Here is a 26,104-nt window from a genome sequence, read left to right as displayed (position 1 = left end):
GAAATCTCTCTGTCGGTGGGGAGTCCATCTTATGACCTCAGTCTCCTCATTTATATTTCCTCTCATACATTTTTATGTGCATCTGGGTCTCATCAAGGGCCAGAGCAACAGTAGTCCCTAACAACCCATATACAACAGCTTTTTATACCCATTGATATAACAGTCCTTGCCTTCATGAAAAGAAGTTTTCTCTATTGCCCAGCTTAATTTCCAGAAAAACAACTTTTGATTCAGCCTATCCATTAGGACAAAAAAAGAACCAAGTTAACATTTATGGAGTATGTATAGAGAAAAGGATTTAGAATAATGCCAGACACACAGTAGACTCTCAGTAATTGTCAGCTGCATACATTGTGCCAGGTTCTCTGTTAGGTACTTTACATGTGAATCCTTCAGCACTTTGATAAAGTATAGTCACAGGTCGGCAAGATTGGTATTGCATAAACATGCATGGAAACGGTTTAAATCATGTTCATCTCAACTAGAGATTCTTCCCTTATCATTGGTTGAATCTGATGGGGAGAGGTTAGAATGGGATAAAGAAGCTTCTATTTCAAAAGGCAGCGTAATGTTGCACCTAAAATTTGCTGAACCCATTTACTTGCCAAATGGTCATGGACAAGTTACTTAACCTCTTTATGCCTCAGTTTTTTCCATTTATATAATGATGATGATGGTGGTGGTGATAATAATAATACCTACTTCATAAGATTGCTGTAAGAATTAAAGTCAATGAATGTGGAGAATGTAGGACAGAGTCTGGCATATGTGTATTCAAGAGATGAGGGCTTTTATGTTGCTATTATTATTATCTGCAGCTAGGGAGTATGTAGTATTTTAATGATCAGGAGGAATTATGCTTATATAAAGGGATTATTATCCTGCTTGAAAGGATTTATAATAAAATTCCAGGAGGAATTTTAATAATGCTACTTGCACTTTTTTTTTTCCCCAATATAGTTGGCTCCTCTGGTTCTTTTTAAATAGAAATAAGTTCAGTTTTAACAAATTGCACGATTTGGCACGTTGCATTACTGTGGGGTGGCAGGATGTACACTGAGAAGGCCTGGGTTAGAGCTCCAGTTTTGCTACTTACTGATTAGAGACTTGGGGTAAATCATCTACTCAGTGTGTCAGTTTTTATGTGTATAAACTGCAGACATAATCTACCATGTTTTCTTAAGAGATTTGTGAGGATCAAAAATAAGACAATGCATAGAAAAGTTTTTTGTATATCACAGAACAGTCTGCCCTAAAGGATTATTTTCTAAACCTAGTTTTTCTTTTACTAATTTTATTTAATTAAATCAATTAAATAAAATTTTCAAATTTCTATGGTCCTCTATATTTGGATATAATGTCACTTTTCGTCCATTATACAATTTTAAGTGTGTAGAAACCATTCACATATTTAGATGCAAGATCACTGAACAGATGTTTCCACAACTATTGGGGATCCTTGTTTCAAGAGCCTAGAAAGGGGAATTCTATGTATAAACTTTCTCGATGTCACACTAAGAGATCTGAGTGCATGGAAAATGCAAAGGTCAAATATAGCAGGTTTCACAATTTTGGTTCTATTACTTATAATTCGTCAGTACCTTGGTAAATATGAGAAGTACCTCTTTCATGTTTCTCAGAGTGTTGCTAAATATTTTCAGTAGAGATGAAGCAAGATTGGAAGACAGTAAGTCCTTACAGTAGGGCTGTGTCTTCTGTTAGGGTTTCAGCATGAATTTGGTACTATGTAAATGCATGAATAGAATAATACACATGGCAAGAAATGATCAGTTATGCATTTTATATACTCATGATTTAAAAATATTATTATTTTGAATAATTCAATTTGAAACACTCTCTTTTTTTCTTTTGCCCCCATGATTTTTATCTTCCATATATCTGTTAGTCCATCCATCTACCTACCTACCTACCTGCTTTGCCTGCCCTATCTGTATATGATGTATTGAGCATTGTAGACTCTGGAGGTAACACAAGGATGAATAATCTATGTGACAGTAGGGGGCTGTTTGTGTACACAAACACATACACAAACACATATAGCTCAGGGCTGTATTATAGGATCAGGTAAGAGGAAAGTGCTGACTGTTGATTCAATATGGAAATATCCAACCTCTCAATATTAGAGAATTTGAATCAGGACTAATTTTAAAGGATATTCTTAGCTATTGTGTTGGGGGTAGTGAATTATGCTTAGTTCTGCTTAATGTAATCTTAATGATGTAAAAGTGAGTTAATCGAAAACATTTAGTGAAAAATTATTATGTGCTAGATATTGTGCAAAATGCTTTCCATTCATTACTTCACTTAACCCTTATATCAACTCCATGTAATAGACACTGTTATCTCAACTTTATAAATGAGGAAACTGAAGCTGAGAAAGGTAATGTAACTTGTCCAAAACACACAATTAATCAGTGGTGGGCAGTATATTAGCCAGAATGTTCTCTTAAAGCGTAAAGTAGATCATGCCCCTCTTGTGCTTAAGACAATCTAACGGCTTAGAATAGAAAGCACACATTTCCCAATGGCCTAAAAGCCCTACCTGTTTGCTCACCCAAAGCTTTCCTACAACATTGTATGCCATAGCTTTGTACACTGGCCCTCTTTCCATTCCCTGAACAGACCAACCTTCTCTCTGCACTAGCAGTTTTGCTCTTTGTCTGCCCCAGATCATCCCCTGACCAGCTCATGCTTGTTATTGAGGCCTCATCCCACGCATCACCTCCTTTGAGAAGCCTTTCCTCACCATCAGGTGTAAAGAAATCCTGCCTCACCTCCCTGGTAACGTCTCACAATACTCTATTTAGTTATCACTTTTTGAAATTGTTCTGTTAATCAATTTATTTTATCTCCATAACCCTAATGTAAACTGCATGAGAGCAGAGGGCTCCTCTTTGTCTTGTTTACCTTCACCCATATATCTAACACCTAGAACAGGGCTTGGCCCATAGTAGATGCTTGTAAATATTTGTTGAATGAATGATTGAGTTGGTCTGACTCTAGAACCTGAGTTATTAACTGCTATCATATATTTTCTCTCCTTGAGAGGTGATAAATGATGACTTATATTTGCTAATTTTCTCATTTTTATTGTTATAGATCAGTTACAAACATTTCCAACTCTCTTTTTGATATAATTGTCCCCAAATTGAAAAAGTCATATAATTGTTTGACCTGAGAATAATAATCAATTACTTAGGAAAAAATATTCCTTAGGCAAACTTGTGGGAAATTAAAGAGAAGTCGTTTGATTAAATTTATATGAAAATTTAAATAATATACACATTTCTATTATTTGAAAGGATTTCTTCTAATTCCTTTAAATCTGAATTAAAAATTTACTTGTGATAAAATAGTCTTTTATAAGAGTTGGTAATTTATAAATTGGTTCATTCATTTTGCAGTGAAATTTGTCAGTATCTGTAAAAGTTTAGAAGTCTGTTATCAGCAATTCTACTTTTTAGGACTATACCCTACTGAAATACTAGCACCAGTGTGCAAAGATAGGTATGTGCAAAATTAAATACTGCAGCATTGTTCATTATAGTGAAAATTGTAGTAAATCTAAATGCTTGTCAATTGATGATACTATAATAAATTTAGACATAGAATGGGATACTATACAGTCATTCAAAGAATTGGAAAATCCATATATATCACCATGAAAATATATCTAAGATATACTAATTGAGAAAAGCAAGTTGCAGAATACTCTGTTAAAGATGATAAATCAAAACAAACCAAAAATTTACCTGTTTTTATGGTGTGTGTGTGTGTATAATAATGAATGCATGGAAAAAAGTCTGGAAGTTGAGCAACAAGTTGCTAACAACAATGTTGTCTTAGCAGTGAGATTCAGGGTGGGGAAAGCCTTCATGTTTTTAATTTCCATACATCTAGGTTATTCAATTTTATTTCAGTGACAATGTAATACTATTATTAAACAAATATTTAAATTAAAAATAAATGTTATTGACTTCTGTAGCCAGAGACAGCTATTTTGGAATCAAAATGGAACTCAAGGGTTGGAAAGAGTAAGCATTAGGAATAGAGCATGTTCAGCTGTTAACTTGGAGGATCCTGAAGGCTCCTGGTTAAAATGAAAACACCGGGATTGGACTTTGGGTCAGAAAGACATAGGAGCTGTATACTAGCTGTGTGACTTTGGACAAGTTATTTCACCTCTTGCCGCCCAATTTGCTTGTCTGCTAAAAGGAGCTAATCATTCCTACCATATAGAAATGTTGGGGTGATAAAATGCATGCAATGCATGAGAAGGCCTAATTGATGACTGGTTGGAAAGGAGACTGAGGTTGAAATGGGATTTGGAGGTTATCATTGTACCGCACCATCACCATCGTGTGCCCGGATTCTAGCAGAAGTTTGGAGAAGTCAAGTGACTTTGCTCAAAGTGACACAGCTAAGGAGTCAGAGCCAGAATTCACACCTGGGTGTGGCTCGTGAGCCTGACTACCTAACCACTGCACTGCCTCAGACTCTCTCTGTTCGCCCCTTCTCCAGTTTTCACAATTAGTCAGAATTGTCATAATTCAAAGACATATTCATCCTCTAAATGTATTCTGTTCTCTTACAAACCAGTGACTCAGTGAGAGGAAGTGACTCTATTGTTTTTGTTTTGATTCTATTAGGGAACTAATTATTCCTGTTTAGAAAAGTCAGTTTGGGCCACACGTTTGGTAATCCTGAGAGGTCTGGGCATGGCAGCATCTTGGATTCTGGTTGTGCATATGTGAACAGTTACTTTCAGTGAAGTCCCATATCTGCTTAATGAGTGTGTTCTAGAAAATTAAATACATTGTTGCTTGTGCCTGGAAGACAGACCTGGCACACTGAGGTGGTAAAATGCAGAGGTTGGTTTCTCATGGCCCAGCAAGGCACTGAGTGGGGACATGGAGTATAAGCATTCAAGATACAGCAGATGTGAACTTTAGATGTGATCTGTGTACCACACTTTGGCAAGTGTAGACTAAATTGGAGAAAAAGTTTTCACGAACCCAGATTGTGTGGGGCATTTTTTAAGCAGATATTTTTGAATCTAGGACTTTACCTTGGATTCATTGGTCTGGAATCTGGACCACAGAGACCTTGGCATATATTGGCTTTAGAGTGACATGTTAAATAAAGAATAAGCAAGTTTTTATATAAAGTACAAGTCACTAAGATGTAACTTGGGATGTATTCGAAATGTTTGTGTCTGGAAAAATCATCTTTTACTCTTTTGAAAACTTTAAAAAATTTTTAAGTTGAGGAGCTAGTAGGGAATAATTTTTTTTTTTTGGCAATTTGTCCTTCATACATACGTTGTATAGCAGTATATAATGACGCAATTAAATAGATAGCTAGGATAGGTATAGTATTTGAATGAATGAACAAATTTTCCCACATGTAATTTTTCTAATTTTATCAGACTGATTAATATTGTGGTTTATTAATGGAAGGAGACAAAAGTAGTAGATAAAGTTCATTGAGCACTTACTATGTATCAGACATTTTGCTAAATGCTTTACATAATAGCTCAGATAAAGTACAATGCTAAGCGGATTCTAAATCATTTCTATAGACATGAATAACATCTTGAGAACATTGTTATGTTTCATATTTTACTCAATCAACTAAGTTTTACCTTCCAAGAGAAATTTAATTATGTTATGTAACTGACTAATTATAAAATTCTTGTGTATTCCTACATTTTGTTTGCAGTTTTGTTCATTTCAAGGACTAATATCTCTGGCTAATATTCTCTTGAGGATAAAGAAGAATTGACCTATGATATAAATACCTATAGCATTTATGATTATGCAGTTATCTAAATTGGCATTTGATAGCGTAGCCGCATGAAGCTTTTAGCTTTTGTGATAGATTCTCTTCTGTGACCTCCAATGAAACACAGAATTGTATTTTATATACATATATTTCATATATATATGTATATATACATATACATACATTTCATATACAACATATATGCATACATGTGTATACATGATTATATATGTAATATGTATAATATATATAATATATGTGTATGTAAGTATTTTTTATTTAAATATATAATTTAAAAAATCTGGGTTGGGCCTGTGGCTTACTAAATTTAACCAATGGAATGCAGCAGACATGAACATGAAACTGAGCCTCCAATAACAATTTGCTCACTGCTCTTCCAGTCTTTACTGTCAGTCTTCTCAAGGTCATTTATCTTTTACCTTAGTCACAATTTCTATTTTGGTTATCTATAACTGCATAATAAACTACCCTAAAATTAGTGGTATAAATACAATTTATTGTTTCTCATGATATTGTGCATTGAATGCACAGTTCTCATGCTTCACATGTTGTCAGCTGGGAAGCTGGAATGGCTAGAAGAGTTGAAATGACCTCACCCAGGTGGCTCGCAAGTTGGTGCTGGTGCTGGCTGTTGTCTAGGAGCTCAGCTAGGACTGTGGACTGGAGTCTTCATTCTCCTCCATGTGGCTTCTGCACATGGCTAGGTTGGGTTTCCTCCTCTGCATGGTGGTCTCAGGATAGTTAAAGTTTTTATATGGCAGCTAACTACCAAGGGTACAAAAAGGAAACTCCCATGCCTTATTAAGGCTTAGGCCTGGAGTTGGCACAGTAATCATAGAAAAGCACCCCAAAACTTAGTGGCTTAAACAACAATTTTGTTATCTCTCACAATTCTGTGAGTTGATGGCTCAAATGGAAGGTTTCTCTGTCCCATATGATGTTATCTGGTGTGCTATAGTCATAGAGGGTGGTTGTTGATTCTGAAGCACACCTAGAGCTGGAATAACTTGGTTCTCCTCCATGTGACCTCTGCATGTGGCATGGACTTCTCACAGCATGATAACTGGGTTCTGAAAGAGCATTCCAAGAGCAAGTATTATAAGATGAAGGAAGCAAAGTCTCTAGTTCTCTTAAGGTTTGGACTCAGCTGTCTAAGAATATCATTGTTCTATTGCCAAGCAGTAACAGGGCTGGGCCAGATTCAAAGGGATGGGGGATAAATTCCATCTCTTGATGGGAGAGTGGGCACATATAGAATGGGAAGGAATTGATGGAGGTCATATTTGGAGATTATCTACCATAGTTTATCAGGAAAGTAATAATGAAATTACAAAGATGAATCTCTTTCAGAAATAAACAAGCCAGCTTGGAGAAAAATAAAATAAACCTTGTGTGTTACCAAAATAACAAAGTAGATTGGTAATTTTGGCACTGGTCTTTAGATTTTGGTGTAACCCATAACTATGTCAGCAAATTTTGACTGACAGATTTTATTTACTTTTATTATTAGCCTCTCACTCTCATTTCTCTTATTCTTTTATATAAACTAAAACTGTAACATTAATACTTTCTCTTTTGTTTTTATTATTTTAATATTAACATTATTTCCTTCTTGAGTTAGTTTAGAATAGATGGGCACATTTCCTTTTACCTTTGTGATTTTGAATAGTATTATTAAATTCAAACTCTCAAAGTCTTAAGAATTAATATGTAAAAATGTGAGAATTGAAGTTTTATTCATTAGAAATGACCATTTTCCTAAAATATTTTAAAATTGTGCTATAAAAGGAATACATTTTAGGATTGTTGGTACTCAACTGTTCAAGAGCAATACTGAATACTTATGCATATGATTTGGAGTTTGTATAACTTAATATAAAGTAAAAATTCTATGTGTTTTATGAGGGACTAGTGAAGGGAAGTTCTCAAATGAGGCTCCCAACTGTGACAAGCAAAGCCAATAATTCCTACTTACATTCCCTTCTATGGGTAAGAGACAGGGGTACCGTGAATTGATATAGACAGTTGGTATTGATTATTGAACACCTAGGTGCCATTCAGTGTAACAACTATTTACATGTAATAGTCTCTTTAATTTTTATAACAACTCCACTACATAAGTACTATCAATATCCCCATTTTCAGATGGGAGAAATGCACGCCCAGAGAAGGTACTTAACTTACCAAAGTCACAAAGTTACTAAGGCTAGTAAGTGTTAGAGCTGGGAATTAAGGTGGCCAAGGCCCCATGCTTGATCTGTGTGTTGTGTTCATGGTTTGATATGTAATGAAAGAACTGAGGGTGAGCTGGCAGATGACCTTGCTCAGTCCCTGACACGTTATGTGTTAAAAGAACAATAACTATGTGACACTCACTTTGTACCAGACACTTTATATGCATTAACTCCTTTGATTTTCACAGTAGCCCTGTGGAGTTAGTGTTGGTGTTACCTTTGCTTAACATGAAACAACTGAAGGATGCAAAGGTTAGATAATTGGCTGGAGCTCTCTGGCTCCAGAGCCTGGAGTCTTATCTATTGTGCCATCTGTTACCTCAAATCCAGGCTGCCACCATTTATAGGTTTTCTAGAAGAGCAACATAGCAGTGCAGAGGACAAACTGTAATGAAGAGGGTTTGTTTTGGGTACTATTCACTTCCTTTCTCCTGTCTATCTCCTCTAACAGCCCTTCTGTACAGGTGCCCACTACCTTCTGAATGCTCAAAGCTGCCAAATAACATTATATTATAAACATGATAGTAGGCATCTAATAAATCTCTATGGAATGAGTGAATGAAAACTCCATTGGGACAGCCATTCTTATTTACATTTTATGGATATGGAAAGTGAACTCCAGGAAGTTAAATAAGTGCAGATGGTTACACGGTTTTTTTGTTGCAGAACCAAAGTTTCAGTTCATCTCTGATTTACTCCAATCCCTGAGTCTTCCCATCTCATTCTGTAGCTTTCCATGTAATTCCTTTCTAAGACCTTCTCCTTATTAAAACTTCAGTATAACACTTTCTCCCCTCTTTTCTCTTTTCCTTTCCCCTCCTCCTTTCTGGATCTATATCAAATATTTTCAACCCTCAGTTTACTGAGCTTGCTCGCCTTGGAATCAAGAAGAAAGTAAACTGAGTGAACAAAATCCTACCAACAGGGGAGTGATGAATATCAACAATAACCACCATAGTAGCTGCAGCTAACTCAGTACTTATTATGTGCTGTTTAATCATCACAGTGACCCCATGGCGTGGGTATTTTCATCCTTATCTTATAGATGAGGAAATGAGATTGGGCTTGGAAATAATCCATGTTCTCTCTGGCTATAAACCATATCATTCCAGAAACTGTATTTTACAGTTTAAAAGATTATCCTAGTTACCCCAAAACTCCTTTGATTGAAGAACTGACTGGAAAAATAGGTAAGGAAAAGAGCATTCCAACAAAATGGAAAGGCTTTAAAATTAGATTAGATCAGAGGTTCCTAATTCTGGCTGCACATTAGAATACTATGGGGAATTTCCAAAAACTACCCTGACCCCAGCACACACCAAGTGGATTAGAATTTCTTCCATTAGAGTCCAGAAGAGATTTTTTTTAAAAGCCCTTCAGATGATCCCAGCATCCAGCTCGAGGGAGAACGACACTACATCGGTAGAGATGGGTGTTAAAGGTAGCTGTGGACTGAGCATGAGTCATTCTCATATCACCGTGTAGGATCACAGCATTCACATGTGGTAGGTGCTCAGCAAATGTGTGTAGACTGATTGACTGAAACCTGGAAAGAGCTTTAAAATCTGGAAAGTTAAGATGATGCTCATTGAAAAGTTCAGGTTAAATATACAGATATATTTATAAATGTATATCTTTAGTCACAAGTAGAAGGTACTTAAAATTATGCCTTAATTGTGCTAGTTGGGCAAGTCAGAATTTTCTGCCAACCATTTTATTATGCCACTATTTATAAAATACATCTTTATTTTAGTTATGACATCATGCACACCTTCCGCAGTCCCAAGTGTTCTATGGATGGAGAAAAACCCTTGATGTGGCACAGTGCATGGCAGTTGTGGTTTCCTTCCCTTCCCTTCTCTTGTCTTCTTGTCCTGCCTCTTCCCTTTTATCTCTTCTTTTCCCTACTCAGCAGAGAAACTTGAGAGATACTAACAGAGCTGAAAGTGTTAATTTTATAGATTAAAAAAATGAGTCACTGTGTTTTTGTCTCCACCTCCCACCCCCTGCCTCATTCTCTCTTTTCAATCAACATAGTTATAAAGTCAAGAAGAGAGTTGATTAGTCCCCTGATGTTCAGCAACAACAAACAACAACAACTGCAAAACAGTAGTTTCATATCCTATTTTATTTGTTTAAATTCTGCCTCTTTCCAAAAAGTATTTGAAGCTACACAGAATATAATAACATTGCAGAAAATTAATAACATATAAAAAGAAAATTTAAGATCTTGGAAAAGAAGGTGTAGCAATATGATAAGCATATGAACTTAGCAGAATTTTCTGAATGAGTAAGAAATTTATCATGGGGTTCCTGATAGGGCAAGAAACAGTTTACATAGCTGTAGTTAGCAGAAAGGAGGAAGTATATAGTGATCACTCAGGGATGGCAAAGAAACTTCTGCTGTGTGACCTCATAGGGGACTTTGTGTGTCTTGAGCAGCACCCTTAACGACAGCTTCACAACAAACACCAAAGTAGTTTCGATATTACTGTTCCTCGTAGCTGAAGACATAACCCTGAAGCCATAAGACTCAGTGAAGCTGATCTTCTAAGATGATTTTGGATTGGAGCTGATCTCCTTAACATACCCATTTTTTTTTCTTCTTTTATTTTTTATCATTTTCTCCCTTGCTTTCCCTTAGAGTTTTCTTTAAGTCACAGTATAGATGGATGAGTTGTGTTTTTCACTTGCTACAAAATTTGGTTTCCCCCTTAGTTTACCATTTACTAATAGAGAAATTTAGAACTTATTTTTAGTTTATTGGGATCCTTCAAAGACCCTATCTTGTTTCGGTTTCCATTTCCCATTTGGTGACACTTGTTGAGGGAGGAGAGGCTGACAGATTATGTAGTTACTCTGGAAACTGACAGACCAGGACTCAACGTATGTTGATGTTATTGGCTATGGGCAAGGAACACTTTTCCTCTTATGACTCTGCAGCTGTAAAAGTAATGATGCAATTCAGAGCAGCTTAGACTATTATGGTGGCAGGTATGGGTACACATAGAAAAGCAAGAGGTGCTCTGCTTCCTCCAGTGAAATGAGCCAGCAGAGACCTACCTTCCCAAACACTCTGAATCCCACATTTGGCAAGTTCTTTCAGCTTAGAGTCTTCTGCTGGTGTTGTCTGGTCCTCAGAAGTAATGATGAGCTGAATCTGAACTGAATGGAGAAGGTGATTTTCACCATGCAAAATTTGTTTGCGTAAACTTGGATTTCAGTTGTCTTTTTCATTTCTCTTTTGGCAGCAAACGTTAATGCTTGAGGACATGCTGCCACTCAGTTTTGTGAAGTACCAAATATTTGGTTGTTATCTGCATTCAGACAGAATCAGTTTCAAGTTGTTTCTGTAGATATTAAAACATAAATATTTAGATAAAACAAGTTTATAAATTATGTAATTTACTCCATCATCTGTGGAATTATGAATTTTTTTCCTATGGTAGATTGAAAAATTTATTGAACATTTACTTTGTAAAAGGCATCATAATAAGTAGTTAGTGCAGAGTTGGGGGATACATTAAAAATAATAGACGTGGTGATGGTCCACTGTAAACTTCCAGTCTAGTTAAGAAGTAAAAAAATTAAATTAAATTCATTAAATTATTTTTAAGTAGAATGTTTTTAAGAAACAGAATTATTCAATGTAGTAAAAGTTGAACATGAATATGTTTGCGGCACCTTAGAAAAAAGAGTGCATTGAAGTTAGAGATAGGTTCAGAGTAGGTAGATATTAAACCAAGGATTAAGAGACAATCAACATGGGTTGGTAGAGATGACTGAATTAGGAAGGAGGAAGATTAGGATTATACTTTGAAAGTTGTCTTGTGTTATCTGGAAACTTCTTAAGATGGAGAACTTGTCTGATAATAATTTTCATTACAATATTAAAATAGAATCAATAAGTTACTTTAAAAATGTGAATGCAGCTCTGGTGAATGACTCATTTAGTTCAAGTATTGGAAACACAACATTGCAGATGACAGAATAATTTTTTTTTACTATTTTTGACATTTGTTTTAATAGTGTATGATGTATACATATCATACACATATGTGTATGATATACTTATGTATGTATATACACACACAAATATATATATGTATATAAAATTTTGTGTGTGACCCCAGTAAGTTCCTTGATGTTCAGATAATATACTTTTTACAGTTAAGTTTTTAATCTATCATCCTCAGGAGTGTGGATGCTCTTCATGTTTTATTTAAAGCATTATACTTCAGTTTACCATATCATGACTTTTTTATTTAGAAAGATATTTTTTTGCTTCTATTTAAAGGCTAAAATTCTGAAAATAATATCTTTCAGATCTCTCCAGATCTTTTAATTTTAAAAAGAAAATTTGACTTTATTTTGGATTGTTTTTGCAACACTTGTATTTGTGTCTTAAGATTCTTGTGATTTATTTTCAAAGGGGTGTCTGGAATCTATATTTAAAAAACCTGAAAAATGAGTCTTTTACTTATACACACAAAATAGCTGTTAATATTGTAGTCATACTTTGTTTATACATACTCCATTGAGACAGCTAATTAGTCATGATGAGAAAGATTATTCTATGATTTTTCCTCTTTTTCATTTATATTGTCTCTGTCAAGAACCATTATCATCCATCCATTCATCCATCCAATCATTTATTCTTTCATTTGTTCATCGAATATGTATTAAGTACCTACAATATTCAAGAGAACGAGCTGGTGTCTGGATGGGTGAGAAGAAGCCACAGAAGTGACTAGATCATGAGACTTTGGGAGACAAATATAGGAAATGTTAATTTCCATAAGTAAGGGTTAAGTAACGTGCCTTAGGAATTTGCAGATAACACAGAAGATTTCTGACTTGTAGGGGGGTGGGGTGAGTGCTGCAGAAATACTTTTTCACTTAAGTTGACCTACTCCATCCTTGTTTTTTTTGAATGCAGGAAAATGTTTTACTCCTCAGCATTTAGTAAAACAAATGTGATAGAAGATATCTGTTCTCAGCTCAAAATGCCTAGAATATGCCTGGCTTTTTCAAGACATTTCACATTGTTAGTACTTCTATTTTTTATGGTTGCAATACAGATATTGTTAAATACTCATTAAAATGACAAAAAGTATGAGGAGCTATCTGCCCTCAAAGCCCATGTTCTTTCCTTTCCTTCTTACTAAAGAAACTTTAGTTGCAAAAGTGCCATGCTTTTTGAGAGGTGCTTATGATGATCTTTCTTCATTTTTCTTTTGTTTAATTTGATTTATATTATTTTCAGAGGCAAAATCAGTGAAGGCTTGGACAATTTAAAACGTGTTAGTCCCGTAGGAGAGACATACATCCATGAAGGACTAAAGCTAGTAAGTTCTTTTACATTTATGAGTATGGGAGAGGATGTTTTCTTACTCTGTAATGAAATAAATTATAACTCTCTAGTAAAACTCAAAGACCCCATTACATGTTTATCTTAAAATTAAAAAAAAATGCTTTTAGTTTTTCTAGGGATGAGACAGATAGAAAACATTTACCATGGTGATAAGAAAAGTTTGGTTGGCATTTTGCCTTTTATGGAATTTTCCATTTTCTCTATGGCTATATTCAGAGAACCACATTTTCTTTGTGGTTATAGTCAGCCAAGGCTAAAATCTTTATCATTTAAACCCTATACTAACTACTCTATAATGTGACTATATGTATATTTCAAATTAAAATAGTTAACACAAAATACCCTGTTTTAAAAGCCAGTTCATAATATTTTGATTTTGTCAGACTTAAAATTCAGCTTGATGGAACATGCTGGTTAAAAGTTAAGATTAACTTGTGAGCTGGACAATTATTCTTCATTTTCAGGCAAATGAACAAATTGAGAAAGCAGGAGGCTTAAAAACCTCCAGTATCATAATTGCTCTGACAGATGGGAAGTTGGATGGTCTGGTGCCATCATATGCAGAGAAAGAGGTGAGTATTGAACTGAAACTGTTCTTTACACCCCAGTGTACTTTGCTGTATGTCTCTGCATGTATTAGCCTGACATTTGAATAATTCACCTCTCTGTCTTCCTCTCTCTGTCCCTCTCTCATTCTCTCAACAGGCAAAAATATCCAGGTCCCTTGGGGCTAGAGTTTATTGTGTTGGTGTCCTTGACTTTGAACAAGCTCAAGTAAGTCCAGCAGATCTGCAGCCTTTAATCTAAATCACATAACTGTCTTAAGGAGAGTTTATCAAATTTTTTTCACTGATGACTTATTATGACTCAAATCAGTCATTAAAGATTTTCTATAAAAATGGCCTCATGTCTTGAGCCCTGGGTTAATAATGTCTGAATTTGACAGGCTTCATTACCTAAGCAAGCTGAAGACAAAGCTCTAATTTTCTTGAACATTTATTCCATTTGAAGGAACTAATATTGGAAAAGCTGTTGGGTTAAAACAATATGCATACTCCTCTTCTTTAACTCAACTGACAAGATTATCATGACAAGTCTTTTTCAAATGTTTTAGTTTGAAAACTCAACTCAGGAGTTCAGGGATTTGGGAAGTCTGTGTAGGAGAAATCTTTAATAATTTTCCCTAAAGAACCAATTTTTTTTCATGAATCTTTGAGGGTTTATGCATTAAATTTATTTCCCACTCACAAAATGATTTTACATTTAGATATTTGGTTGAGTGTGACTGCGACTCCTGTGTCTCATGACATTTACAGCTAGTAGAACTCTGAGCTGTTTGGAAATTGAAACTTGATGCCAGTGTAAAGGGGCTGTGCCTGATCTCAGTTTATTTTTTTGTGATGCATTTAGAGTAACACTAGTCCCATCACCTTCAGTTCCTGACAGTGAATTAATCCGCTGGTGTAATTTTTCAGGTGAATGTAATTGACATGTAATGAAGTGTATAAAATGTTGTCTGTCTCAACCACCTCTCAATTAAAATTTCCTCCTTTTTCTAAAGCTCGAAAGAATTGCTGATTCTAAGGAACAAGTTTTCCCTGTTAAAGGTGGATTTCAAGCTCTTAAAGGAATAATTAATTCTGTGAGTATTTCTCTGGGGTCAGGAAAGGCTCGTAATTTTAGATGTATTTTAAACTATAGGAAGTAATCTTGCTATACAGTTCAGTGGGTCATTATCTTAAAGAAAGAAGTTAAGAAGGAAGTTTGTTGGGTATTGCAAATGCAGGGAAATTGTAAAAGATCTGGATTTTGTTTGTTAAGTGAGATTTGATATTAATTCTTGCAAATTGAGCTCTGTGAGCCTGGGTTTGTGATTTCAAGTTTAAGATTTTCATAAGCAGTCTCAGAGCATGCTTTGAGCATGGAGTTCCTCACTGTCTTGATATCTTGAAAGTTTTATGGGCTTTATAGAAGAGTAAAATAAAAATTTGGATTGGAATGTGTGATTGCTTCCTCCTCCAAATATGGTATTTCTTAGCTATCAGTCAGGCAACTCGAACGGGTGGCAGAGTATTTGACTGCGATTGTTGTTCTTTCCATTTTAATGATTAATAGTTTCACTGGAGCTCATAATATTTCTGTTTGGAATTCAGCTGAGCTGCCTCTGGTGATCATTAGAATCCGGGCCATCCTAAACAGGGTATGGGGAAGTGGAGTGATGAAATGCAAAGCAAAACTCCTGGGCTTTCACAGCTGAGGTTTATGTTTCGTTTTACTGCCTTTTGCTAGAAGCACCAGGAGCAGTTGCTATTAAATATTTATGATATTTTGGTAAACAACATCCTAAAATAGAAGTATTAGAATTATTAGAATTAAAAACCTAGAATTAGAATATATTCTCTAAGCCAAAGCTTTTTCTTTAATCTTTGGGTATTTCTTGAAGGAAAAAAAATCTCAGGTTTTTTCTGACATTTGGTTCTGGAATTTAAAACTTGTTTTTAAAAATCATGTTTTTCAGAAACAGTGAGATTTATTGAATTTGCTTTTGGTAGTATGTAGGCTTTTTTCCTCTTAATAAATGGATCTTTTCAGGAAAAACATACAATTTGATTCTAAAACATATCAGTACGACTAGTGGACAGGCCAAATATAAGTGCAGAATGGAACAGAGATTCAATTATTTTAGGAGTTTACATATGTGTTTAGTTTCAGGAAAAAAATTCAGTGTAAAAAAGTAATAAATACTTTTGTAGGTGGATTCAAGGTACATACTCTACAACTGTGATTTGTTTTACAATATAGGAAAATGTATTGACAATGCAAAAGGGAGGATAATTTGACCCTGTAAAAAACAAATCAGTGTATTGTATTTTAAATAGAATTTTATTGTACTTGGGAATTTGTAATTATTTTTATATTTATACTGGGAAGGAGAAAAGACCTCTGTGGGTTTTCCCCTTTGCAATTTTTTTTTCTCTATATAAAAGGATTAATTCAAAATTCTCCAGGTGACTAACTGGCTTTTGAAAACTCTCTTTTTGTGGGTTATGACTACAAATATCTCCTTCAAATAATTAGTAGTTGACTACTGGAGGAGATAAAGTTGTTATTGTTTTATTATATTTATTTGTTCAATTTCACTTTTTAAATTTGTATAAGAAAACTTTAGACTGGAATTTCGAACTACAGTGTTTCTCGCCTGAAGTTCTTGATGGACTTTAGCTCAAGTATGTTATGTCGAAAGATTTAGCATGAACTTAGACAAATTTGCGTTATTTTAGCTACACATTATGAACAAAGCCTCTTGAATTTCATCTGGAGGGGGCTGATGGGTATAGCTATCATCTCATTATAGTTAAACTGCAGCTATTTTGTCACAAAAGGAGTTGTAAGTGATCCTGAGCGAAGCCAGACTCTGGGGAAACCCTAGCAGTAACTTGGGAGAGTAGGCAGGTAGACAAATGGAGCATTACAATCAAAGTTGATCTCACTAATGGTTGAGATTTCTATCAACATGATAATAGCTTGGGATTTCTGCCCACTTTGTAGAAATTTAAGGCACTAAATCAAGCACTTTATCTCTCTTCAAGGCAGAGAGTGTACCACCTCTGGTAATATACAAAAGCTGTACTTCTGCCTCAAATTTGAATTACCCTTTATATTTACAAAGTACCATCATATCTTTAAAAATTATATATGGTATTTAAACACATATAGTGTATTTCAGGGTAAGAGCTGAGAGAAGAGAATCTCTCTCTGTTCTTTATGGTTTACCAAACTAATGGGTAACATGGTACTGTGGAATGTATTTACACAAAGCTAAGCAAATGGAAGAAATCAGAAAATTTAAATCTTTCAGATGTTTGGTACTCTGAAGGCAAAATATTTGCTAAATTGATTGATAATTTATTTTTCCTGCTAGAAGTTATTTAACTACATCTGGCCTTAATAATTGTCAGTGCATTAATTTCCCTGAAGTTAATCTTTAATTGAGAAAAAGTGATAACATGGTTTTCTTGTTTTCTTTGTCCTCCCTTCCCCTGCCCACTAAAATCCAGTGACCTAGATGGTCTGGTCCCCTTATTGTAAAAGACATCACATTTTGTTAAGGCATAGTTTGTTTAGAATCAACTTTTAAATCAGCAAGGATAAGAGTTTAATTTTGGAGCCTTTCTTCATTATAGTTTTTTGGAAAAAGAAGAAACACTATAGTAGTTCTAACTTTTATAACTTCAAAACAAGGGACTGTAAAAGGCCTTTGTTATGAACATATTAACAACTTAATACCTTTTCTAAAATTTATTTGATTCGGAAAATCATTTTAATGCTCTATTTTAATTTGGAGGGAAATGTATCATTTCAAAATTTTTAGATTTCTATCCCGGCAAACATGATACGTACATAACATTTTTTTGTACTATTGGTTTAACCTCTACTCTTAATTAGCATATATGAGGGTTTAGAATTCATTATCTCAAGGAGGTACTGGTGAAAACCTTTTCCTCTTTTTTACCCTCCTTTTCCCATTGTATAATGTATTCTTTCATTTCCTCATTTATTGAGCTCTTACTATGTTAGGGCATGGTATTAAGCTTGGAAGAGGGGACACAAACTTATATAAGACAAATTCTTTATTCTAAAGGGGCTGGAAAATGACGATTCAAGGTTTGGAATATGGTGGCGCCCTGCGAGAATTACAAAGTGTGGGAATTTGGAAAGGGAAATTTCAGTGAGTCACCCTATGTGATAAAAAGGAATCCTGTCATGCAGTTTGTGTTAAAATACCAATATGGCTAGAGTAACGCTGACAGAGAGGTGGAATGAGTTTGGTTATATGAAGTCATGGGAGGCTTTTTGTGGTGGGATCTGAACTGTGCTCTGACAATTGGAGTAGATTTAATTAGAAACAAGGAACACAGAACTTCAGAAACAGCCTGGGCTGAATGGCTAAGGCACAGGAGGGTTTGGCTTGGATGGTGGAATTATATGGGGGATAAACATTGGTAGGTAGGTTGGATCCAGATTATGGAGACCCTCAAATGTTTGAGTGGTGAAATGGCTCTTTTTGCACAAGTAGTCGAGCAACCATGGAAGATTAATTTAGAGCATGAAATTTATAACAGTGAAAGTTTAGGTAGAATATGCTTATGGTAATGTATGGGATGATTTGAAAGATGAAAAGCTGTGTTATGTCTCTTTCAATAGTGCTTGTGAAACATGGTGAAAGGAAACCTAACATAGTGAAGACGATATGAGATTGGAAAATACGAAGACCTGAGTGTGGGTTCCAACTCTGCCACTGCCTAGCCATGTGACCTTGTGTACCTCCTATAGTGTAATCTCTCTGAGTTTTAAAATTCTCATCAGTCAAATGAGGATAATGATATCTATATCAGTGAATCGTTTTGTGAATTAAATTAGATAATGATTAAGAATGCTCTAACTCAGAGGGGCTGACTTTAAAACATGTGGTAGGAAACTAGGAATGGCTGGAAGCTAGGACCATGTAGGATGGGATTATTGATCCTTCTGTAGGGTAGTCCACTGAGAGAGATGGCCAACATTCTAAATGATCAATGACTTAGGTCTAAAGAGGGGTGGCATTGATATGTGCAAGGATCAGATCTAGCAAGTGGGTCGTAACAACAAGGATTTCTAGATGGTGTAGCTGCGCAAAGTCAAGTATCTGGCTGTGCCCTAGTTCCGAATTCTCAGGGCGTAGGTCTAGGACCCAGCCAACAACTGGAAAAGAAGATTCAGAATGCCCATGGCAAAAGCTATGTAGAATTTCAGAATCCTCCATTCAGGAAAAAGAGCCACAATTCTTGTGGGGGAACTTGTGGTGCTAATTAGTGATTCAAAGTAGAAATGTTACTTTGTTAAGGGGAAACCACAGGCCCAATGGACTATAGTTCCTTAGGGCTAATTTCAGGCACTGGAATTCTAGGTCTTTCACAATAAAACTAGGTCAAGGACTGCAAGGGAAGCAATTAATAAATTCTCTGCCCTGGTCAGAATTATGTCAGGAACAGGGTGGGGCTGAACCTCTAGGTGTGAAACTGTTTGATCTTTCTGAGCCAGTCTCTGAAGCGTCTGGCAAATATTAGCTGGCAAATGCTAGTTGTTGTTGTTAAAATTGTGATGGCTGTGAAAACTGGAAATAAAAAGGTAAATGTGGGAAGCTTTAAAAAATTAATAGAACCTGGGGGCTCACTGGATATAGGATGAAAAGGACAGAGAGGGCAGTCAAGTGTAACTTGGGCCTTCCAACCCTGATAATATGAGTATCTAGAAGCATTGAAAGTGAACTCTGTTTTCACAGAGGGGTCGGAGTGTTAGAGGACAAAGTGGAATTGGGCAGGAGGGCAGGGAGAGAAGGTGAATTGGGCCTGGGAAGAAATCCCGGTGGGGGATGTCACTGAGGGAAGTGGAGATCCAGGGAAATGTTCAAATCAGAAAACTGCAGAATTGAGTCATTCTTCCTCCTCTTGTTCTTTCTCCTCTCCCTTGCCCACCAACACAAGGATATAATTCTGTTTTCCACAGATCTTAGAATTGTTAAACAATTATATTTGGTTTCTTAGAAAGGTGATTGTAGAACTTTTATTAGAAAATAAAATTGTATTCAAACTAGGATAGGTCAGACTAACCTGTGAGTACCATGTGGTTTCTAGTGCAGTGTTTCATAAGGCAGTGCTGTGTAAGAGAACATTAAAAATAAAACAAAACCATGATTAGTGAATAACAGGGAAAGGATAAAGATCAAAGTGATGTGGAAAAGCCCCTCCTTTTTTTCTAAAAACAAGACCATGAGATGTTTTACTCTTTCCAGTTATTTCCATAATTTGTTTTTGATAGCACACCTCAAAAATATTAAGCATAAGAGATAAATCAGTTGTGAAACTGTTTTTATAAATAACCCTGATCCAAAAGAATTAAGAACACTGCATCCTAGGTGATGACAACAAAGTTCCTAAGTGCCTAATGGGGAAGTAAAGGAGCCTAAATAGGAAAGGAATGAGCACTCACACGTGTAGGAAATTTAAATAAAACTGTAATAGATTGTTTACTTTTTTACTGAAAAAAGTAAAATATACATTTAAAAAAGTAACTTCATTCATAGTGCTGGAAATATAAGCTTCATTTGACCTTTGGAGCCAAGTTGTTTTTCTCAGTAATACCTATTGTTGTTATTATTATTTTTAAAAAGTATCTAAGAAAGGTGTCTATGTTTTAATGGAAGGAGAAGACATTGCAAAATCATTTTCTCTACAGGAAAATCATTTTCATAGAAGAGGGTACCTAATAAACATTCTGATAAGACTTTAGCTTAAATGCTTTTAGCAGGTTCTGCTATGAATGTCGACTGCTTAGTTGTGGAAATGTCTATTTATAAAATTATGGTTTAATGGAAAACCTAAAGTCTGAGCTAACTATAAAGATATATTCACAGGAAGAAAAAAGTCAAACTGGTACAACTTACTCAAAATTGGAAATCAGTTTCTAGGACTCCTTTTAAAAAGGACTGGCTGTAGCATGAGGCTCACTGTGCATCAGATTCTTCCGGGCTTCCATTTATCCAAGGATCTTTAGTACTGAATATAGATAAGGTGTCTCCTTATAACATCTTTCACATTAATGGTTAGGAAGGTTGGGACCATATTTCCCACCTCCTCCTTTTATTGCCTAATACAGTGTTGGGTTAGTAGTTATTGCCTAATTCATGTTTATCAATGAATGAATAAATAAAATCCATGCTTCTTGAAAATATTTTGATATTTTTAAAATATAATTATGGTGTGTTTAAGCATTAAAAAAATCAACTCCTTTATTCTGCCAGAAAATACTTTATTTTGTATTGACTTCTGATTCCATATTATTTTGACTTTATCCTCTTATTTATATTCCACTGTATTAAGACTTTTGGTTACAAGTGACAAAAAGCAAGTTCATACTAGCTTAAGGGAAAAATAAAAAAAAAAGAAAGGTATGGGCTTATCTAACTAACTGGGTGTTCCAGAGGAGGAAATTGCCTCAGGTACAGTTAGATCCAGGGAACCAATCCATGTTCTTAAGGTCCCTCTTTGTAAGTTTTGCCTATGATTCTATTTGCCTCATTCTCTCCTTGTTCCCATGAGTGGCTGTTGAAAGTAATTGCCAAGTGTTTCAGCTTACATGGGCCTCAATTAGCAAGCCCATTGGAAAGAGAGAGCTGTCGTCTCTGGGCATCAGTATATTCTGTCCCAGTTAAGGACTCTGATTGACTCAGTTGAGTCAAGTCCTTATTCCTGTAACAATTACATAGTCAGCAAACATATTTGGACCAGCCTGAGTAACATGCCCACCCCTGTGATGAAAGATTGGGAGCAAGGTGGAGAGGGCTAATGATTGACAGCCTCACCAGGACCACATGGAGTAGAGAACAGTTTTCCCAATAGAAAGGGAACACTTCATAGATGTGTAAGGATGAAAAAATGTTCTGGGTAGGGAAGAAAAATCAATAGTATTACAGTCCACTGTATTAAAATACATTTAAAATATGTTTGACATATTCTAATAAGGCACTCCATTCCTTCTAAATTCCAATTAACTAAAAAATACAAATAGAAAATTTGCTTTAAAATAGTCATTTAATTTACTGAAATTTTATAATCTTGACATCCTTTGTCCAATGGTCTATTTGCATTTGCACGATAATTTTACTTAATAATAACATGATTCTTTCCTTCTTTCTTTAGTTGGGATTGTAGTATAAGGAAATCAAATCCATTTTGGAAAAATAATTACAGTTTTTTGTGATATTTTGTGAGAAAACTAAAGTGGTGGCATTAGGTTACATAACGAAAATTAAGTGCCAAATGTTTGCTTCTTAACATTAATCTGTTGGGCTACAAAAGAAGATGACCTTTAGAGGCTCACTTGTTTTTGAAAGCAAATTCAGTTGAGTAGAAGGACATTAAAAAGGGGGATAAAATGGTTAAGATTTATGATTAAATGTACCATCAGTGTAAATTATGATGTGTAAATGCGTAATTTCTCAGTTAGATCTCATTTTCCCTCCTGAAATAATAATTCCTAATTTATTTGGAAGCATATTTTTTAACTTACTGTGTTCAAGACACTTTTCTGATGTTGGGTTACAGAGATGGATGTGGTACCCTTGACTTTTCTGAGCTTACAAGTTTTAGGGATATGTGTTTGTAAAGTCAATAGAACTGATAAAGCTTTTTTTTTTTTTTCTATTCTTGTTGCATAGGGAAATAGTTTATTTGCCACTCTGGATTTCTGAAAAATCAAATAGAACAAGTATAGACTTATCATGCTTGTCAGGTCTATTTCATGTTTTATTTAATGAAACAAGGGAGTGGGTAAAGAGGACTAATATGAAATAATATATGCATCAAAATGAAAAACATGTTGGGACTCAATTTCTTTAGATTCTGAACAAATAGTACATTTATTATTACTTTACCCCATAATTTCAGTGCACTTTTTATGGAAAGTCTATTTATCCTTTAGGAAAGCATCAAATGATTGTTCTGAGTTTGTACTGAACAAAAGAAAGGAAAAAAATCAGAGACATATAAACTTTTGTTTCATATCACAATCCACTTTGGGGCATATTTCTATGGTATAGTGAGAAAGGAAGACCTGCTATTATGATTTGTTATGAAAACGCAACTTAAGAACTTAAATGTCGTTTCGTTATTTTCTTTCACAATTTTGTGATATGGGCATAATTTCACCAACAGTATAATCAGAACTACTCATCTGTTATATTTGGAACAGAGAGGAGTAAAAGGCAATGATTATAACTTACATTCTTCCCTAGATTTATTAGAGTAAAAGTTTGTTTAGAATTTGTCACTTGTGCTTATACTACTCACTTACTTGCAAAGGGAGAGAAAATCCATATTTAGAAATGGGTCAGTGCAGAACATGCTGTATTGAGCAACTGGCATTTTGGAGCTCCAAGCATTTAAAAAAAACAAACACAACCAAAACACATAACTACAAATTGCAATTGTTTTCCATTGACGTATTACCTCTTAGAGAAAAATATATTTGGTAGGAATGTTTCACACCTAGAGAGAAAATAAAATCATATCTGAATGTTGAAAGGTAAAAAAGCAAACAAGAAAAGATTGTGAGAAACATCTTTCCAGTTGTTTTAGCTGCTTATTTTATGCACATGTGTGGCTAATTACTAAAGCTTCATTTTAGGGAGATCTTTTTTGGGGAACTAATGCTGTGCAGTGATTTTTCCTTATGAGATTTAAACTTGGAATGCTTCATATTTGGGATGAACTCCTGTAGTGCTTAAGCTTCTCAGGGAGTCAGAAAAAGAGTAGCTTGTGTTTTTAGACCTTATTATTATTCTTACTGATATTTTCTGACATGCTGTATGTCATGGAAGTTAGCAGTTTCTATTTGTTAGGATACACTGAAGGTATTTGTAAATTATCTGTAACGTTCTGTTGTACATTATGTTGTATACTCAAAGTCAGTATTAGAAAATTATTGCCAGAATGAATATTTTGAATTTTGAATAAGGTTAAAAATGTTGGAGATATTTGGGTCGCATATTGAATTTAAGTGTGAAGAAATAATCTGTTTTCTGGGGAAAATTTTTTTTATTTAGAATTGACCTTAAAAAAGAAGGTCACATTCATTCAATGGGACTTAATATCCTTTTGCTCTTTCACATATACTATCCAGAATCAGCCCTCTTTTTAAAAGAAGATGCATATCTTAAATTTGTTTCTTTTCATGTTGTTTTTATTGTTTCTTTTTCTCTTTGTTAAAAAAAAATTTATTTTTGCATTTGGCTCAATGCCTTATGAGCGCCATTGATTACCAAAATTTGAACTATACAAATAAGTTTTCCGTTCATTGTGTGTGACCAAAGATGTGATTTGATTGACTCAAGTAGCCCCTCATTAAGCTCTGTAATTTTAAATATACTTAACTGTTCATTGTTACATACCCCATTTATTTGTCTTATAGCCAAAATGCTTGTGCTTTTTATTAGAAAGTTTTACATTTACTCTTCTATTAATTCAATAAATATTAATTGAAAAGCTGCTGTTTATAACATTGTGTTATGTACCTTTTATATTAGATTGGTTTTAAATATGAAGTATTATTATTCATTATAAAAGTTTTTACATAGTTTCTTCTGGAATGGGCTCTATTTTCCAAATACAGTATCCTTACCATCACCATTTAGAAACTGCAAAAAATATAGATTTTTAAAATCTGTCTTGGTTTATACTAGTTGTAGGAAGTGGGTTTTTGTTTGTTTGTTTCATTTAAACTGGATGCTTGATCTTCAAATCATAAGACCTAGATATTGCTCCCAAATTCAACATGAACTTCCAAGACACTGTAGGTCCTAAGTAATATTTTACTTCATCCCCCCCATCTTAACTAATTCCATGCTAAATTTTATCTTGGATATAGCCCAACTATAATTCTCCACTAATTAATCCCATTTTATCTTCAATGCCAGAAGAAAAAGGCCACAGCTATATTCATTGTATGCATTTTTTAGGGCCATGATATGGCTTTTACTACTCCCTACATGTTCCATATTTGTCATTATAGCATGTCCCTTATGTAAACATGTTCAGGAACTTACAAGATCTCAATATGGTTTCATATGTATCTTACAAGATACTCAAAATATCGTTGTTTCATATGTATCTTAAAATATCTAAGAAAGAAGAAATCAAGTCTGATGCTATATGGTTGTTTCTGCTATAGATGTTTCTGTGATTAACACTGTCACTTCACCTGGTTATTATTCAGTCCTTATAAAGATCTGATCCTAACCCTATAGTCAAGCAGGATAAGAAATTGCTTCGTGGCCACTGGGATTCTTGGAAGAGTTGTGTCTCTGACTTAGCAGCGGTTCTCACACGGCCACAGATCTTGCCAGATCTGGCTCCAAAGTGCATATCTGCCCCTTGTTGCTCTGTATGCAAATTGGGCCTTTAGTAAAATCCTGCAGCCTGACCACATGCACTAGACGCAGACTCAATCCAAATTAATTTGGAATATGCCTGGAATATCCAGGGTGAAACACCGTTCTGATACTCCAAGTCGAACTTCTGGAAAGGGACAGCACAATGGAATCTACTTTCATCTCCTGCCAAACATCTGTATCTCAGAGAGGCCAGCAGGCAGAGCTGACTCCTAAGGCTGCATCTCGTCTTTCCACTAACCAAAACTAACCCAGAGGGGGCCATTACCAACCTTATCTTATCCTACCCCACTCCCTTGACAAGTAGAGAAATTCATGTTTACGGAGTTCACCAAACTATTGAGAGTATTCTGATGATCTAAATTATACAGAGAACGTCTCGAAATTGTATACGAGTTAGAAACAACAGAAAATAAATAGCTACAATTTGTAAGGATGAATGCTATTGTTCCGCCTGCAGTTTTATCCCAAACAACTCAGAAGAGGGGAAATACTTGGATTTTCACTTTCTTATGACATGTATTCAAGACAAATACATTTTAAATAGGATAGAAAGTTTTGATAATGAGAAACGACAGTGACTGTTATAGGGATTAAATATATAAAACCATCTTTAGGCATTTAATTCACAGTTTGGGACAACAAGCTGGAATGTAGACATTTAACACAAAGTAACAGAATTTA

The 26,104-nt window shown here is 34.9% G+C and overlaps 1 protein-coding gene across 4 annotated transcripts in view; it reads left to right on the top strand.

Moving 5' to 3' along the window:
- ANTXR2 (ANTXR cell adhesion molecule 2) overlaps positions 1–26,104 on the top strand; it is a 163,475-nt gene that overhangs the window by 4,821 nt on the left and 132,550 nt on the right. For all 4 annotated transcript variants that reach the window (XM_082837613.1, XM_082837615.1, XM_082837614.1 and 1 more), the window contains 4 exons: positions 13,327–13,408; positions 13,899–14,006; positions 14,140–14,208; positions 14,996–15,076. In XM_082837613.1, the coding sequence (XP_082693739.1) occupies positions 13,327–13,408; positions 13,899–14,006; positions 14,140–14,208; positions 14,996–15,076 (340 nt within the window). The remainder of the gene's footprint in view (positions 1–13,326; positions 13,409–13,898; positions 14,007–14,139; positions 14,209–14,995; positions 15,077–26,104) is intronic.

The sequence above is a fragment of the Leucopleurus acutus genome, assembly GCF_964270905.1.
Source record: "Leucopleurus acutus genome assembly, chromosome: 4".
Lineage (NCBI taxonomy): Eukaryota > Metazoa > Chordata > Mammalia > Artiodactyla > Delphinidae > Leucopleurus > Leucopleurus acutus.
The sequence above is the reverse complement of the archived record's forward strand: the minus strand, read 5'-3'. Positions and strand labels throughout refer to the sequence as shown.